The 17,323-nt window shown below is 38.0% G+C and overlaps 1 protein-coding gene across 8 annotated transcripts in view; it reads left to right on the forward strand.

Annotated features, from left to right (window-relative positions):
• Nucleotides 1–17,323, forward strand: part of SLC4A7 (solute carrier family 4 member 7) — a 111,328-nt gene that overhangs the window by 41,664 nt on the left and 52,341 nt on the right. For 5 of the 8 annotated variants that reach the window (XM_074345378.1, XM_074345376.1, XM_074345380.1 and 2 more), the window contains exons 3-6: nt 5,329–5,475; nt 13,583–13,721; nt 14,243–14,403; nt 16,529–16,717. In XM_074345378.1, the coding sequence (XP_074201479.1) occupies nt 5,329–5,475; nt 13,583–13,721; nt 14,243–14,403; nt 16,529–16,717 (636 nt within the window). The remainder of the gene's footprint in view (nt 1–5,328; nt 5,476–13,582; nt 13,722–14,242; nt 14,404–16,528; nt 16,718–17,323) is intronic. The other 3 variants (XM_074345379.1, XM_074345377.1, XM_074345382.1) reach the window with 1 other exon arrangement.

Below are 17,323 nucleotides of genomic sequence, written 5' to 3' on the forward strand. Positions count from 1 at the left end.
TTAAAATGTTGTAAAAACCTCAGCATAGAATTGTGTAGCAGATGAGTTATTTATCAGTCTGTCTTCCCTGAGCAGGAGGAAGCCCTGACATATGGTTTCTTTTTCCTTCCTCTTTTTTAAAATTTGAGATAATTTTCGATTTACAGAAAAGTTGGCTGTATACCCTTCCCCCAACTTTTTCTAACACTAACATTTTATTTAACCATCAGTTTGTAAACACGACAAAATTAACATTGGTACAGCACTACTAACTCAACTGCAGATTTATTCAGATTTTACCCGCTTTTCCACTGCTGCTCCTTTTCTGTTCCCAGATCCTGTTGAGCAGCTCAGGGTGCCACAGGGTACTTACATGTCATGTCTCTTTAGTCTCCTCTAACCTATGACAGTTTCTAGGTCTTTCCCCATTTTTCATAACCTTGACTCTTTTGAAGATTAGTGGTTAGACACTGTAGAAGGTCCCAAAATTTGGGTTTGTCTGAGTTATCACATTGTGACATAGTCTCGTGCCCCGGCTCGTGGATTTGTGGGAAGCATCCCACAGAGCGCCGTGCCCTTCGTGTATGGGGACAGGTGGTGGCTGCATGGCTCGCCGTCGGTGATGCTGACCGTGAGCACTTGGTGAAGGCGGTGTTCACCGCAGATGTTTTGACAGACTCATCTTGGGGTCTCTTTGAGACCTACATTTTGAAGTTCAAGTCTCCTGTGGCAGCTGAACGGGGCCATCGGTTTACAAATGGAGATGGAAAGAAACACAAATAAGCGTTCTCCACATTTACTTTGTGAGGTGGAAAAAAACCCCTGTCCTTTGAGATTGGCTTTAAAAGTTTAGGCTTCCTAGGGCTTCTGCAAAGAACTTCAGTTACCTGGAAGCTTGATTCTGTGAATTGTAGACGTTAGAGAAGTTAACATTTTTAGCAATAATTTTATTAATTCAAATGTGCACGTAATCCCTCCCTTGCCATTTAATGTCATCCCTCAGATGAATGGGACCCGGGGCATGAAGAGGGACCGTGATCCTTGGCTTCCTTTGGTTACCCCACGGCCCTTGGCTTTTCATACTTTGGACATAACTCCGTTTCAGTATCAAGTTTGAGGGACAGATTAAGTTTATCTCGGAGTGTGACTGAATCGGCCTTTGATGGAATAAATTAAGGTGAAAGAAATAGCAAAAATTGTGACAGAGCAGTAAAGGAAGTAGTAACAGCAGAATAAATAATAAGGCTCCATCTCCCAGTCTTTGAATTCTAGCATGTTGTTGCTCATTTTATCTAGTCTTTCTAAACGTCAGCCTCGGAGAACTTATTTTTGTCTTGCTGCGTAGGGGCTCGTGTGCCAAAACCCATTAGTACTAATTGGAATAATAACCTGGTAACTCACAGCGCACGGTGATTCTTTAATCCACCGTCGGTTGGTGTTCAGAAGAAAATTGTTCCACTAAAATAAAATTGTGAGATCCCTGAGTTTTGTTATAGTTTTTCTTTTTAACTTAACTGAGATATAATTCACATAATGTAAAATTCACCTTTTTAAAGTGTTTAAGTATATGCACTATATTGTGCAACCGTTATCACTCTCTCATTCCAGAATATTTTCATCATCCCCCCCAAAAATTCTTTATAATTGTCTTTTTAATTTAATTTTTTATTGAAATGTAATTGACCCACAGCACTGTGGTAGTTCCAGGTCCACAACCTAGTGATTTGATATTTTTATTCATTACAAAATGATCACCACGGTAAGTCTAATTACCATCTGTCATCGTGCTAAGTTATTACAATTGTAATTGTGGTTTTTAATTCGGGATTTTCTGGTAAATTTTTTTCAAATAATTGGTATGCAGTTTCTACAGGTCTTTGTCTAGTGCTGTACTGTAGGCAGAAAACTAGGTATTGGGAAATATCCAAACAAATAATTTTAAGTCAGTGTGTTTACATAGGTCTAGTCTTCTTTTAGTTTTTAAAAGGTGAGTAAAAAAAAATTAATAAAAGTAAATAAATAAAAAATGAGTATTTAGTTATCAACGTTACTATTTTGGCAACCAAAGCAAAAAGTCAGTGTCAGCTTTTTCAACCTTAGCTGGGAATGTGTGTGTCAGGCAGCTCAAATTTTTTGCTGCTGTGTGCATGTTTGTAAATGACGATAAGTCACCATGAGTATTGCTTTTGGAATTACTAGTAAATTTTAGCAAGTCAGCAAATTTGCAAATATGGAGTCCATGAATAATGAGGACTGACTAATTTCAGTTCTCATCTGCAGATAAAGCTCTGGAGTTTATTGTGGTATTTTGTTGTAACCATCGTACAGAATTTCTTAGAAAAAGAACGTCATGAACAGTTCATGTTTCAGCATTAACTTTTTAATGTTGTACACAGGGCAAAAAGCAGCTCTATGCCAGATGGTTTTTCCACAGTTGCAAGTTAGTTAAACCTGTAGTCTGCCTCCCCTTTTACTCAACGTGGGTTTAGGTAGGAACCTCATTCAAACTATTTAAGAAATCAAATTCATGCTTCTCAGTGTTTGACATAGTGCCCCTAGCTACCTGCTTCCCGGACTCAGTTTCACTCAGTGGGCAAAAAGCAGGGACTGCCTTTCATAGCTGTTCTGTTCATCAGAATACAAAACCCAGATAACGCAGCATCAGCAGTGGCTGTTTCTATTGTAAAAGTATATAATAACCCTACTGTATTGCTTTCTTAATCCAGTCTTTAATTAGAGTATTTGGAGCATTTACGTTTAATGTACCTCTTATTAATTTGGACCTTGCTAATTTGAGATTTTTAAAACTTTAAACAAATTTAAAATATTTCTAAATATCCACTTATGAATAGTCATCATTAAAACATGTATCTTAAGGACCTCTACTAACTAGGGTTGGTCATAAATGTAGACGGGACACATTTATGTCTACATAGTATAATTCCAGGTGGGCCAACTTCTTCTCAAAATATCTTTTGAGACTTGCAGACTAATACTTATAGAAGTCACCTGTATATTTAGTGTATTTATCAGTGGGATTGGTCCTTGGCGTAATGTTCTGTGTAGTGCTCTGTAACGTAAGAGAAGTAACGGGAGACTAGCTGTGTTAATTACGTGAACGTAGCTGTAATTCTTTTTTATCAAAGCAAACTTTGGTATACTTTTGTGTGTATCACTCCCCCCCCCCCTTTTTGGGAAAACTAGTGCTGATCATACTCAGGGACACTCCAGGTTTGGTTCCAGACCACTGGAGTAAAGTGACTATTGCAATAAAGCAAGTCACATGAATTTTGTTTGTTTGTTTCTTAGTGCATATAAAGGTTATATTCACACTATAGTGTATTAAGTGTGCAATAGCATTATGTCTTAAAAAAAACAATGTACATGCCTTAACTAAAAATACTTCATTGCTGAAAAATGATGACCATCATCTGAGGTTTTGGTGAGTCATAATCCCTTTGCTGGTGGAAGGTCTGGCCTGGATGTGTTGATGCTGCTCACTGATGAGCATGGTGGCTGCTGAAGGTCAGGGTGAATTTCGTAGAATAAGACAACAATGAAGTTTGCTTCATCAGTTGACGCTTTCTTTCATGACCAGTTTCTCTGCAGCACACAACACTGTTTGATAGCATTTGACACACAGTAGATCTTCTTTCAAAATTGGAGTCCATCCTCTCAAACCCTGCCTCTGCTTTGTCAACTAAGTTTGTGCAGTATTCTCATTCCTTTGTTGTCATTTTAACAGTCTTCACAGCATCTTCACTGGAGTAGATTGCATCTCAAGAAACCACTTCCTTTGCTCATCAGTAAGAAGCAGCTCCTCCTCTGTTCAAGTTCTATCCTGAGATAGTAGGAGTTCAGCCCCATCTTCAGGCTCCACTTCTGACTCTAGTTCTCTTGCCGTTTCCACCACATCTGCAGTGACTTCTCTACTGAAATCTTGACCCCCTCAAGGTCATCCATGAGGGTTGGAATCAACGTCTTCTAAAATCCTACTAATGTTGGTATTTTGCCCACTTCTCATCAATCAGCAGTGTTCTTCATGGCATCTGGGAAGGAATAGGTAAATCCCTTCCAGTAGGCTTTCAGTGGGCTTCTCCTAGATCCATCAATGGAATCACCATCTATGGCAGCAACGGACTTACAAAATGTATTTCTTAAATAATAAAACTTGAAAGTTGAAATGACTCCATGGTCCACGAGCTGCCATTTGGATGTAGTGTTAGCAGGCATGAAAACAGCATTCATCTCTTTGTATCTCTCCGTCAGAGCTCTTGGGTGACCAGGCGCCTTGTCAGTGAGCAGCAATAGCTTGAAAGTAATCTTTTTTTCTTGAGCGGTAGATCTCAACAGTGGGCTTAAATTATTTAGTAAACCACGTTGTCAGCAAATGTACCCTCATGCAGGCTTTCTTCTATAATGGAGAAGAATCTGAAGCTGGGCACCTGAAGCTGACACCATATTGTAAATCAACTCTAGTTCAATAAAGTAAATAAAAGAAAAATATACATATATAGAGAACAGCAGAGTAGACTGAGCATAATTCTTAGGGGCCGTAGGATTTTCAGATGGTACATGAGCGTTGGCTTCAAGTTCAAGTCACCAGCTGCCTTAGCCCCTAACGAGACAGTCAGCCTGTCCTTTGAAGCTCAGAAGCCAGGCGTTGACTTCTCTCCAGCTGTGAAAGTCCTTGGCGGCATCTTCTCCCAGTAGAAGGCGTGTTGCCTGTCTTCTGTCCAGACCACTGAAGCTTTCTCCGTACCACAAGTAAGGCTGTGTCTCACTTTCTTGCCATTTGTGTGTTCGCCGGAACAAGCTCTTTGCATTCACAGCTTGGCTCACTGACACAAAGGCCCAGCCCTCAGCCTTTCTTGGCCAGAAACATTCCTTCCTCACTCAGCTTAATCACTTCTAGCTTTTGGTTTAAGTGAGAGTTGTGTGACTCTTCTTTTCACTTGAACACTTAGAAGTCATTGTAGGGTTATTAACGGACCTAATTTCAGTGTTGCTGTGTGTCTCAGGGAAGAGGGAGGCCCAGGGAGAGGGAGAGAGACAGGGAACAGCTGATCAAGTTCACCATCTGATCTGGGCGTGGTTTGTGGTGCCCCCAAATCGTCTCAACAGTAACATCAAAATCACAGATCACCCTAACAAAGATAATAATAATGGAAACAAAATGTTGTGAGAATTGCTACCAAAATGTGACACAGGGACAGCATGTGAGTAAATGGCTGTTGAGAAAATGGTGCGATAGACTTGGCTTGATTCAAGATTGCCACTAACCTTCAATTTGTAAAGAAACACAGTGCCTCTGGCATGCCAGTCACGTGCTCAACCGTTTTTTACCAGGTCATCGAGCTGTGTATATCGGCGTTCACGTCCCGTTCGGTAAAGAGGGTCGCCGGCGTCACAGGCACCGGGGACACAGACATCACCACCGGAGAAGGAGAGACAAGGACTCGGATAGAGAAGACGGAAGGGAGTCTCCTTCTTATGGTAAGAAAAGTGGGAAGTCCTCCATTACAGGCTGGAGTTCTTCTCTGGAAAGGTTTTAAAGTTTTAATTAAATACTTCCTTTTAATAATTGTATTTCTGTAATAATTTAGACACATTGTATGTGTTGAGGAATACTAATTGAAGTAATAGTATTATTTCTGCAGGAAAAATGCTGAGTTTGTAAGTTAAGATCTACTCGAGATGAGTGAAAAAAAGTCAGGGGTTTTGCTTTCTTCATCGTATTCCAGCCTTGGAGCTGTAAATGTTGAGTCCTGGCACTTAAAATTCAGTTTAGGAGGGTTTTATTTCTTTTCTCTATTATATGTGTCATTGTTTACATGGGCAGTGAGCAAATACCCGGAGTCTTCAGGCTCCTGGAAGAGACCGAAAATTGCTTTCATTTTTAAATAATTCTTGGCCAGAAGATTATATCCATGAAGCTGGATCGCTTGGTTATCTGTGCAAAGAAGAGTGCTCTGACTTGATGGTATTGTCTTTAGAAGGACAAGATTTTTGTTTGGAAGCAGAGCAATAAAGAAGTGCCAGTAGGCAGAGGAAATCAGAAAGGAAAAACGGCATACAGCAGAGGAAAGAGAACATCATCTTATGATAAAGATCGATACTGATTTAAGTGGCCCTGAGAGTGGGAAAGGCAAGAGCCAGAAGAAACAGCTGAGCAGCGTGAGCGGGACTGTCAGACGCTGCACTGGTGGACAGGGGGGACGTTGCCGGTTCTTCAGGACGTCGTGACCCGCGTAGGTCCTAGTGTGTCCTAGTGTGTGCATTTTAGAGAAGCCGTGTGAGCTGCACTCCCACAGGCACTTAATGTGCTGTGCTAAAGGAAAGTTTTTGTGGAGAGGTAGAGAGGGAGAGAATTATTGTGTAAATGACAGCTTGTGTCACGATCATAAGAAAGAAAGGACCGATGGCCTAGAAAGATATTAAGTGCCATTTCCGTGCTGAGCATTCCACCAAGCCCTTGACATACGCTCTTTGATTGAATTTCCTCAGCATTTTTTTTTAAACACTAAGTATTACTATTTTCATCATATAAGCGGAGAAACTTCAGCTTAGAGAGGCTAAATCATGGAAACCTCTTAGCCGCTCCAAAGAGATGCTGACGGCCTAGCAGGCTGTAAGTGGTCACATAGCTAACAAAGATCTGCCACAAGCAAAGGCAACATCAACACTAGTTTTGGAAAAGATCACTAGTGAACTTTGATGATGTGAAGTAATTTTAGAGAAGTGTTTTGCTGTTCCACATGGTGCCTCCATCCAGTTTAGGATATCTGGTGTTACTTTGTGAGTGGATCAGTGTGCTTCTCTATTTCATTTGGAATAAAAGGCACACAATAGTTTTATAGACGTGCTACTTAACTAAAGTATAAATACGTTTGTATGTTCACCTGGCTATGTGGTTTAATGGTTCAAGCTTAGGTCTGACATCTTGAAGTCTGAATCTGGTGGTTTGAGGAATACTAATGGTGGAGAAAATATCTGTGACTTTTTCATGGATTAGTTGATGCCTAGAAAAGTTCGCTGCCACAGAAGTGGGCTTATTTTGGTTTTAACTCCCAATCTGTGTCCTGGAAATTGCTGTGAATGAAGCCTCTTCTTTCCTTCTCCCCATTCTCTAAAAAGAGTTTACACAGATCTTTTGCTTCTGCACATGATGGAATAACAGAAATTGAATTGGCTGTCTAATTTTAAGCAGAAAACTGGGCAAAATATGTGAGAAACCATAATTTTCAGACATTGGATAACAGGCAGCATGGGACTCTGACCTCTGAGCGAGGGAGAGGAAGTGAGATGACTCCTGTGATGGCCTGAGCTGTTTCCTTGAGACGGTTTCCAGGCCAGCATGGGGAACCTGGCCAGAGCCTCGCAGGCTCTCAGAGTAGAGGAGACAGAGACTGGAACTTGGGGAGGCCTACGAGGTAGGAGTTGGAGATGTAGAGTGCCAGAGAGTAGAGAGCGACACACAGAGTGTTCCACAGGTCTGAGGAAGGGCCCTGGGAGTTGTTTGGCTGAGTACTAGTCTGCGTACGTGTGACAGGAAATTACCTGAGCCTTGATAAATAGCCACCAGGAAGCAGTGGGCTGAACAGTTCATGGATTTCACACAAGACTGGGAACAGGATATGTTCCCACCAGTCAGTGGAAACATGTTGTGACCTCTACAGGGCATTAAGTAGATTTCTTAGAAGGGTGTTGCCTTAGTACTGAGTCTAAATTAGTTTTACCCTAAAGGCTGCAGTAGATCTACTATAAAAAAATGTTAAAAGTGGGTCTTGAAAGAATTAAATTGATTTCAAGTATTTGTATGCTGGACCAAAGTATAGTACTGCTAAAGAAATACAGTAAAATCTTGCTCTTAACCATGTGAAATGCACAGTATCTGACATGCACAAGTTATTTGAAATATAATGAAGCAGGAAAAAATAAACATAACCAAGAGAAAAATAAATCCATAGAAACAGATCCAGAAATGACAGCTGATGGAATTAGAAAACAAGTGTGTTAAAGCAATATAATAAGTACATTTATATGTTCAAGAGGAGAGAGGAAAATAAGACTATGATGAGAGAAATTGAAAGTGTACGAAAGTCCCAAATGGAACTTCTGCAGAAGAAAAATACACTATCTAAAATGAACAATACACTAGATAAGATTAACAAATGACTTAACACTGCAGGAAAAAAAAAAGATCAGTGATTTTTGAAGACATAGTGATAGAAACTAGTCAGAATGAAACAGAAAAAAAGCCTGAAAATGAATAAACAGCATCAGTAATTTGTAGGATAATATCAGATAGTCTAACGTATGTATAATTGGAGTGCCAGAAAGGAGGGTGGCAGAACTATTTGAAGAAATAATAGTTGAAAAAATTTCCAAATATAATGAAAACTCTGAACTCACAGGTCCAAGTAGTTCAGCAAAACTCAAGGAAAAGAAACTTGAAGACAAACTGCACAAAATCAATAAAAAAATCAAAAATTATCTTGCTGAAACCAAGATGTAACAGTCCTAAAAGTATATGCATGTGATAATAGCTTCAAAATATGTGAAGCAAAAACTGATAAAACTGAAAAGAGAAATTTCTCCACAAGTATAGTCAGAGATTGCAACTCTCCTCAATAATGGATTGAACAAGTAAACAAAAAATCAATAAGGATATATTTGGTTACATATACACACCACATCTTCTTTATCCATTCATCTAAATACTAATCAGCCATAAAAAAGAATGAAATTTTGCCATTAGTAGCAACATGGGTGGACTTGGGGGGGTGTTATGCTCAGTGAAACATCAGACAGAGACAAATATTGCATGATATCTGTTATGTGAGGAATCTAAAAAAATAAAACAAACTAGTGAATATAACAAACAAGAGGCAGATTGACAGAACAGACCAGTCGTTACCACTGGGGAAAGGGTGGGGGAGGAGGGGCAAGATAGGGGTAGGGGACTAAAAGGTACAAACTACTATAAATAAAATAAGTAAACTACAAGTATATATTGTACAGCACAGGGAATATAGCCAGTACCTTATAATAACTAAATGGAGTATAACCTTTAAAAATTGTGACTCACTATGTTGTACACCGGAAACTTATACATCAACTATATCTCAATAAAAAATAGAAAAAAATCAGTAAGGATATAGAAGACCTAAATAACACTGTCGGTCGGATTGACCACATGCTTAGAACATTTCCCCCAACACCAGCAGAAAATGCACATTCTTTACAAGTACATATTGAACATTTTCCGAGATAGATCATATTCTAGGCCATAAAACAAGTCTCAGTACATTTTAAAAGACTGAAAGTATATTCTTTGATCACAATAGAATTAAACTAGAAGGATATTAAGAAAAAACCCCAGATATTTGGAAATTAAATGAGAAGTTTCTCAATAACCCATGGGTGAAAGATGCAATCAGAACAGAAATTAGAAAATGTTTTGAACTCATGAAAATTAAAACAGGACAGGCAGTAATTGAGAGAAAGCCTTGCAAAGTGAGGACAAGCACAGGTTTCATTTAATGTGCTGTGCGAAGCGAGGACTGCCTACATGCTGAAATTTATTAAGTGTAGCTAAAGCAGTGCTTAGACAACAATTTATAGCATGTAATTCTTATATTAGAAAAGAAGAAAGGTCTGTAAGCAATGATTTAAGCCTCTAACTTAAGAAACTGAAGGAAAAAAATAGAGCAAATTAAACCAAAATAAGGAAAAGAAAGGAAACTATAGAAACCAAAGCCGAAATGAAGACAAAAATCAGAACAGCAGTAGCGAAAATCAGACTGAAATCTAGTTCTTTGAAAAGATTAATAAAATTGATAAATCTATATAGCTAGATAATCAGGTGAGGAAAAAAAAGATACAAATGATCAGTATCAGAAATTTTCAATATAGATGCTACAGCTATTAAAAACTACAGAGAGAATATTATGAATGACTTCTTGCCAACAAAATTGGTAATTTAGATTAAATGGGGAAGTTCTTTAAGAATGTATACTACTTAAGCAGAAATAGATGACCTGAAATACCTTATACATATAAAAAGAAGTTGAATTTGTAGTCTAAAACATTCCCACAATGGAAATTTCCTCCCAGACGCCAGAAAATCGAAGATGAGGGAATACTTCTCTATTCATGTTGTGAATCCAGCATTACGCTGATACCAAAACTTGATAAAGATGTTGGAGGAGAATAGAACTACACACTAATTATTTCTCATGAATGTAGATTCAGAAACCCTGCCCAGCATAAAAACATCTCTTTTACCCAGAAATATTTAAGAGGGGTAATACATCATGATGGTGGCCCCCAAGATGTCCATATTCTTGATGTCTGGAACCTTACTTGGCAAAAGTGGATTTACTTATTGGATTTCAGGATTTTGAGAAGGAGAGATTATGCTGGATTAGTGCAGGTGGGGCAGATTGCATCACAGGGAATCAGGTGATCAGAGATGAGACAGTGGTTGTAGTGAAATGATGGGGAGGGGTCCAGAACCAAGGGATGTAGGCAGGCCTCAGAAGCTAGAAAAGGTAAGGAAGTGGATTTTCCCCTGGAACCTCCAGAAAGAACCAGCCCTATGATTGTTAGCCCTACGTGAAACTCATTTTGAACTTCTGGTCTCTAGAACTATAACAGAATAAATCTGTGTTACTTAAGCCACCAAGTTTGTGGTAATTTGTTATGGCAGCAATAGGAAATTAATATGATGAACAAGCAGGATTGGTTTAAAATCTAAACATCTATCAGTGTAAATAAAGATATTAATAGTATAAAGGAGAAGAACCCATACAGTTATCTCAGTAGGACAGAGAAAGTCTGACCAAATTCCACCCCCCCCCCCCAATTCATGTTAAAACTCTCCTAGCAAACTAGGAATGTTAGAAAACTTCCTCAGTGTGAGACAGATCATCTGGAGATGCTGGTGAGAGACTGAATGTTTTCTCCCTATGCTTTGGGAAAAGTCAAGGATGTCCTTTCTCACCATTTCTTTACAGAATGGTACTTGCACACGTAGCCAATGTAATAAGGCAAGAAAGAAATAAAAGGCGCCCAAGTGGCAAAGGAAGAAAACTACCTTTAATCACAGTTACAGAATCATATATATAGCAAATCCTAAGCAGTCCACAAAGCTATAGAACTGAGTGAGTTCAGCTAGATTGCCAGACATGGAATCAATGTACACAATCAACTGTATTTCTATGTAGCAGCAATGAACAGTCAGAAATTGAAATAAAAATACAGCACAGCACCAGAAATATTACTCAGGGATAAATATCACAAAAGATGTGCAAGACCTACATGTTGAAAAGGATCAGAATATTAGGAAGTCTGTCATCCTGTGGTTTTGCTGGTCTGCGTGAGTGTCGGGGCATTCATTCCTTCACTATGATGACCCATGTCATGTACGTACTCAGCACTTTTCAGATATGTTTTTCGTGTTGCCTCTTCCCCTGTTCTTTGTATTTTTCTCTCTCTGGAGTTTTTCCTGTTTGACTTTCTTATTCTATTTTCTCTCTCTCTTAACCTTGTGACTTCTGGTTTGTGTCTTCTTAAGTGTCATTGATGAATTCTATGTAACTGCCTCCTCAGATCTTTTTCCTGTAACAATTCTTTCTAATCTACTTTTTAACTGGTTTTAATATCCCTTTTGCAGCTCTTAAGTTCCTGGAGGTTTGTTTACTTAGGTATAAGTTTTGAGCTTGGCCTCCTCTCTCATATTTGGAAGAATTTGGTTTTGTTTTCAGTTGATGCTTGTAGTTGTTTGCATATGTGCTTATGCTGAGCCTTAGGGTTTTCACCTGTCCTGGACTGGAATGTGTGCTCATTTCTCTGTTTGGGGGCCTGTACCACACAGAACATTTAAACTCAGATGTCAGGAGTGGCAGTGACCTGTCCTACCTCCCTGACCTCAGCTGACAGACTTCTGCTTCTGCATAATAGTAGGAATAGTTAACTTTGAATCTCCTCTTTTGCTTTTTGAAACTTGGGGTTCTTTTTTTACTCTTAAACTTAACTGTGTATTAATTACATATTTTTAATGTTCTTTATTTAACATTTCCATCTATTTTTAGTCCTGTCATATATAGTGTTCCTTGTTTTTGGCTATTGCTTACTTTTGTTTGTTTTTACATTAGTTAAAGATTAGTGTGACTTATCTTTGTATATAATATATTTTTTTGTCTGTGGAGGTGTTCTTTCTGTGAAATTCTTTTGTTCTAGGTTGTTGGTTCTCATTTCCTTCCAGAATTATGGTATTTTAGTAATAATTAAATGAGTTTTTTAAAAAAGTATGTATATATTTTTACTGAAGTATAGTTTACAATGTGTCACTTTCTGGTGTACAGCACAATGCTTCAGTCATACATGAACATACATATTATTTGTTTTCATATTCTTTTTCTTTTTTTTATTTGTTTTTTTTGGGGGGGAGGTATTAGGGTTTTTTATTTTTATTTATTTATTTTATTGAAATATAGTATTTTTATTTGTTTATTTTAAAACAGAGAGACTGGGGATTGAACCCAGGACCTTGTGCATGCTAAGCACACCTGAGTCTACCACTCAGCTATACCCTCCCCCCTATTCTTTTTCAACATAAGTTACTACCCTGTGCTACACAGTATGAAACTTGCTGTTTATCTATTTTATACATATTAGTATCTGCAAATCTCTAACTCCCAATTTATCCCCTCCCTCCCCCTTCTCTGCCTGGTAACCATAAGTTTGTTTTCTATGTCTGTGAGTCTGTTTCTGTTTTTTAAGTAAGTTCTTTGTCTTTTTTTTTTTTAGAGTCCACATATGAATGATATCATATGGTATTTCTCTTTCTCTTTCTGGCTTACTTAGAATGACATTCTCCAGGTCCATCCATGTTACTGCAAATGGCATTATTTTGTTATTTTTTATGGCTGGGTAGTATTCCATTGTGTAGATAAACCACAGCTTCTTTATCCAGTCATCTGTCGTTGGACATTTAGGTTGCTTCCATGTCTTGGCTGTTGTAAATAGTGCTGCTATGAACATTAGGGTGCGTGTATTTTTTTGAATTAAGGTTCCCTCTGGATATATGCCCAGGAGTGGGATTGCTGGATCATATGGTAAGTCTATCTTTAGTTTTTTGAGGGATCTCCATACTGTTTTCCATAACAGCTGCACCAAACTGCATCCCCACCAGCAGTGTAGGAGGGTTCTCTTTTCTTTACACCCTCTCCAGCATTTATCGTTTGTGGACTTTTGAATGATGGCCATTCTGACTGGTGTGAGGTGTTACTTCATTGTAGTTTAGATTTGCATTTCTCTGATAATTAGTGATATTGAGCATTTTTCATGTGCCTATTGGCCATTTGTATGTCTTCACTGGAGAATTGCTTGTTTAGGTCTTCTGCCCATTTTTGGATTGGGTTTTTTTTTTTTTTAATTTAGTTGTATGAGCTATTTATATATTTTGGAAACTAAATGAGTTTTGATGGGATATACTTATTTATAACAAAAGCATTTTCGCTTTCAAAATTGTGACTTTGCCTTTGTATTAACCGAGGAAAATTTTGAGTGCGTTTAAATTTTGATTTTTGCCAAGACACACCCTCCCAGAGAGTCCAGTTCATCCTGGGTACCGAGGATGACGATGAAGAGCATATCCCGCACGACCTGTTCACGGAGATGGACGAGCTGTGCTATAGAGACGGAGAGGAATATGAATGGAAAGAAACTGCTCGGTAATACCTCTCTCAGCTTTTAATTGCCTTTACTTGGTCTGTTCTTGTAATGAGAATATAAAATTGAAATTGTGAGATATCCAGTCCTTCAAAACAATGAGAGAATTTCCTTGTGTCTAGAAATCTAATCTTCCCTTTTTTCTCTCTATTCTCAAAAGTTTGTTTCCTGAAGTCATCCTTAATCCTTTAGTATAACACAAATTTGAAAAATCAACAATGCTTATTTAAACTTTAGAAGGAGATTGGAAGTAGAAATTACGGAATTGCAGCGTTTGCATTTGCTTTTGTAGGCTTGTGATTGTGACGGCTCGAACAGAAAGAGGAACTACAAAGGTCCCTTCTGACTCTCGACATTATGGACCATTAGCCTAATTTGCAACAATGTGTTTGCAGCAAAATTTTGTTTTGGTGGTGGTAATCTTTGTTTCTCTTTAAAAGAACAAGCGCGTGTTCATCCTATTAAAATAAACAAGCGGAATCGTTGCTACTTAGACAGTATTTTTCTGTATTACACGTTTCAGATGGCTGAAATTTGAAGAGGACGTTGAAGACGGTGGGGACCGGTGGAGTAAGCCTTACGTGGCGACCCTGTCTTTGCACAGCCTCTTTGAACTGAGAAGCTGCATCCTAAATGGAACAGTCATGCTGGACATGAGAGCAAGCACCCTAGATGAAATCGCAGGTTAGAGCAAACTGACTGTTTTACATTTAAATTGTATTGAAATTAGAGATACTTCAGTAGGGAAAATAAAGTGGAACTTCAGACCGTTGAGTTAACAGTTTCAGGCTGAACATCCATTCTGTGCAGGGCAGTATGAGGAGTAGCCATGTAAATTACACTTTTTCTCTTTGGTAAGTCTGGAGTCTAAAAGGTTTAATTAGACATAACTACGGTATCACAAAGAAAGTGATGAGTGTCATAAACCTGGTACAGAGTCTGCTCTCTGGAAATGCAGAGGAAAGGGCTTTTTGTTTCTTCGTTTTCTGGACCACGGTGTCTGGGAAAGATTGTCTGCAGAGTACATTAAGTATACACTTATCCACAGAATTCGAACACGTGGGGACAACGAGCAGGTGGTGCAAGAGAAAAGAAAGTATTCTAAGGAGGAGGAAGAGAAGGAAGAAAAGTCTAGAAAGTATAGACAGGTATGAATCTCAGAAAAGTCACTTCTCTGTGATTATACCGATTTCTTGAGCTATGCTGGGAAAATTAATTGGAGATGGATTGTGATTAGCCTTGAATTACTGGCTTGAGAAATTAGATTTTATTTGGCAGGCATTTTGGCTCTCAGTGATTTTGACGTCGGAGCGTCGTGTGACCTAGATGTGTGTCAGGATGATGGTTCTGGCAAGAGTAGGCAGGGTGGCTTTGGATTAGGAACAGGTTAGAACCAAGATCATTTATTCTCTTGGAGTAGGTTGAGCAAGAAATGATGGTGACCTGAGCTGTGGTGGGTCGTAGCAGTGGAAGTGAAGGAGAAAGAAAAGTTGAAGGATACTGTAGGTGTGGAAAGTCGAAAAGACAGCTGGCATAAAGCTATTTGGCCATTAACTGAAATTGCTCAAATCCAAAATCAAGTTCAGTAGTAATAAATTTGATAGCTCGCCCAATAGAAAAACAAAAAGCTATCATAATGGATCTTCAAGATAACCAGAAATTTATTAGAATTTCTCAGGCTAGAAACATTTCATATTACCAGGTAGTTAGATTTGACCTTGGGCTGCAAATCGTTAAGTTATCAAAGTCCTTACTTTCTTGTCTTACATGAGTGACTGAAAAGGTGGGTTAGGATTAGGAATATTGACTTTAGACAGTTGGGTCTCACTTTGACTTTCCAAGTATCACATAACACAATATAATATTTTAGTAAATGTGTAATCCACTTGCTCACTTGTCTGGGAGCCTGTGGTCATTGTGTTAATGATACAGTTTACCTGCTAGGTTGAACCTTTCCAGGGTTTTCTCTTAGAGTAATCTTACAGATTTGAAAGCTTGGGTCTTTTATCTCGAGGTAGTGGCACTTTTAAAAACTATTGATGTATACTTTATAAATTACAAATAGTCCAGTCACCACAGTAATGTATAAAATGTCATTGCCATCCATCTCCCTGCTTCCCACACCTCTCTCACAGCAGATATATTCATCTTCCTAAAACGTGGCACTTCATTTTTTATCTACTCAGTTACTCACTGGTTTTTCTACCTCTGGAAGAATGAGAGCAGAAACCTGATATGCTTAGTTAATTGCTGTGTTCTCAACACATAGTAGATACTCAGTAAATAGTCAATGATTGAATCAGTGGGTACAGATATTTATCTGTGGTTCTGGGGAAAAATACGAGGTGAAGCAATAAAATCCCTTCACTTCTTAGGAAGCCAATATTATTGAATATCCAGTTTAATAGAATTTATTGTAAACAGATCAGTAAAGCACTTTCAACTATATAGGAAGGCTATTGGTGTATAAATAATCATTTATTATAACTAATCATTTTATAAATAGTCATTTATAAATAATCATTTTATGAATGATCATTATAAATAATAATAATCCTTTTTACAAATAATCATTTTATTCAAATCAGGGTCTCTATATGATATGTTCATTTTTATTGGCTAACGCTCATATATATCTTTATGCACACAGTATTTTCAGTATTAGAAAAGAATGCTACTTTCCGGAGCTCTTTAAGGCTCTTATTTTTTCTGGTAAGATTTCACTTAGAGTTCATTCTATGTTATAGTCATCCAAGTGTTGGTTTATTTAATAAGAATGATTGCTACCTGTGTGTTTTTCTTCGCCTAGACATGGTACTGGACAACATGATCGCCTCGGGCCAGCTGGATGAATCCATAAGAGAGAATGTCAGAGAAGCCCTTCTGAAGAGACATCACCATCAGAACGAGAAAAGATTCACTAGTCGGATCCCCCTTGTTCGATCTTTTGCAGACATAGGCAAGAAACATTCTGAGCCTCACTTGCTTGAAAGGAATGGTGAGATAAGTTGTGGCGTCCAGTTTTTTCTAACGCTTCTGCTCTAACAGCATTTCCAGTGTGTTACAATTAGTATTTGGGGAAAGAAAGGTATTTTTTTTTTTTAGGTAATTACATAGGTCCTTTTATCTTTTTTAGTTCTTTAAAAAAAATGACACTCGTGCATTTAAAGATTTCATTTCTAAAATGTCTTTCTTTACAACATGACAGAATTGTCTGTAGAAATTATGTAGAGGAAAAAATTAAGCGTTTACTCTGTTAAAATGAGAGTTGGGTATTGGCGATATTTGAACACTTCACTCTACCTAACCCCAAATTACTCGCCTTTTTGCTTTTTTGTTTCTGTTCAGGAATTTTTGTGTAATTGATAAAAGAACCATAAATTAGTATCTGTAAGTTTAGTTTAATCTTTTAAAAATTCTCAATCTTGTGTTTGGACCTTTAATATCTACATTAGATTTTTCTTAGCGACTTTTTTTCTCTCCTGAGTATATTTTATTTGCCAGATATAAACAAGTATTTTGGGGTTGGTTTGCTGATTTCATTGCTTGTTACTTATCTAATCTGTGTGAAAGGTTTTTATGCTTATTCCTATTTTATGCCAGG

This window comes from Camelus bactrianus, chromosome 17 (genome assembly GCF_048773025.1).
Source record: "Camelus bactrianus isolate YW-2024 breed Bactrian camel chromosome 17, ASM4877302v1, whole genome shotgun sequence".
NCBI lineage: Eukaryota > Metazoa > Chordata > Mammalia > Artiodactyla > Camelidae > Camelus > Camelus bactrianus.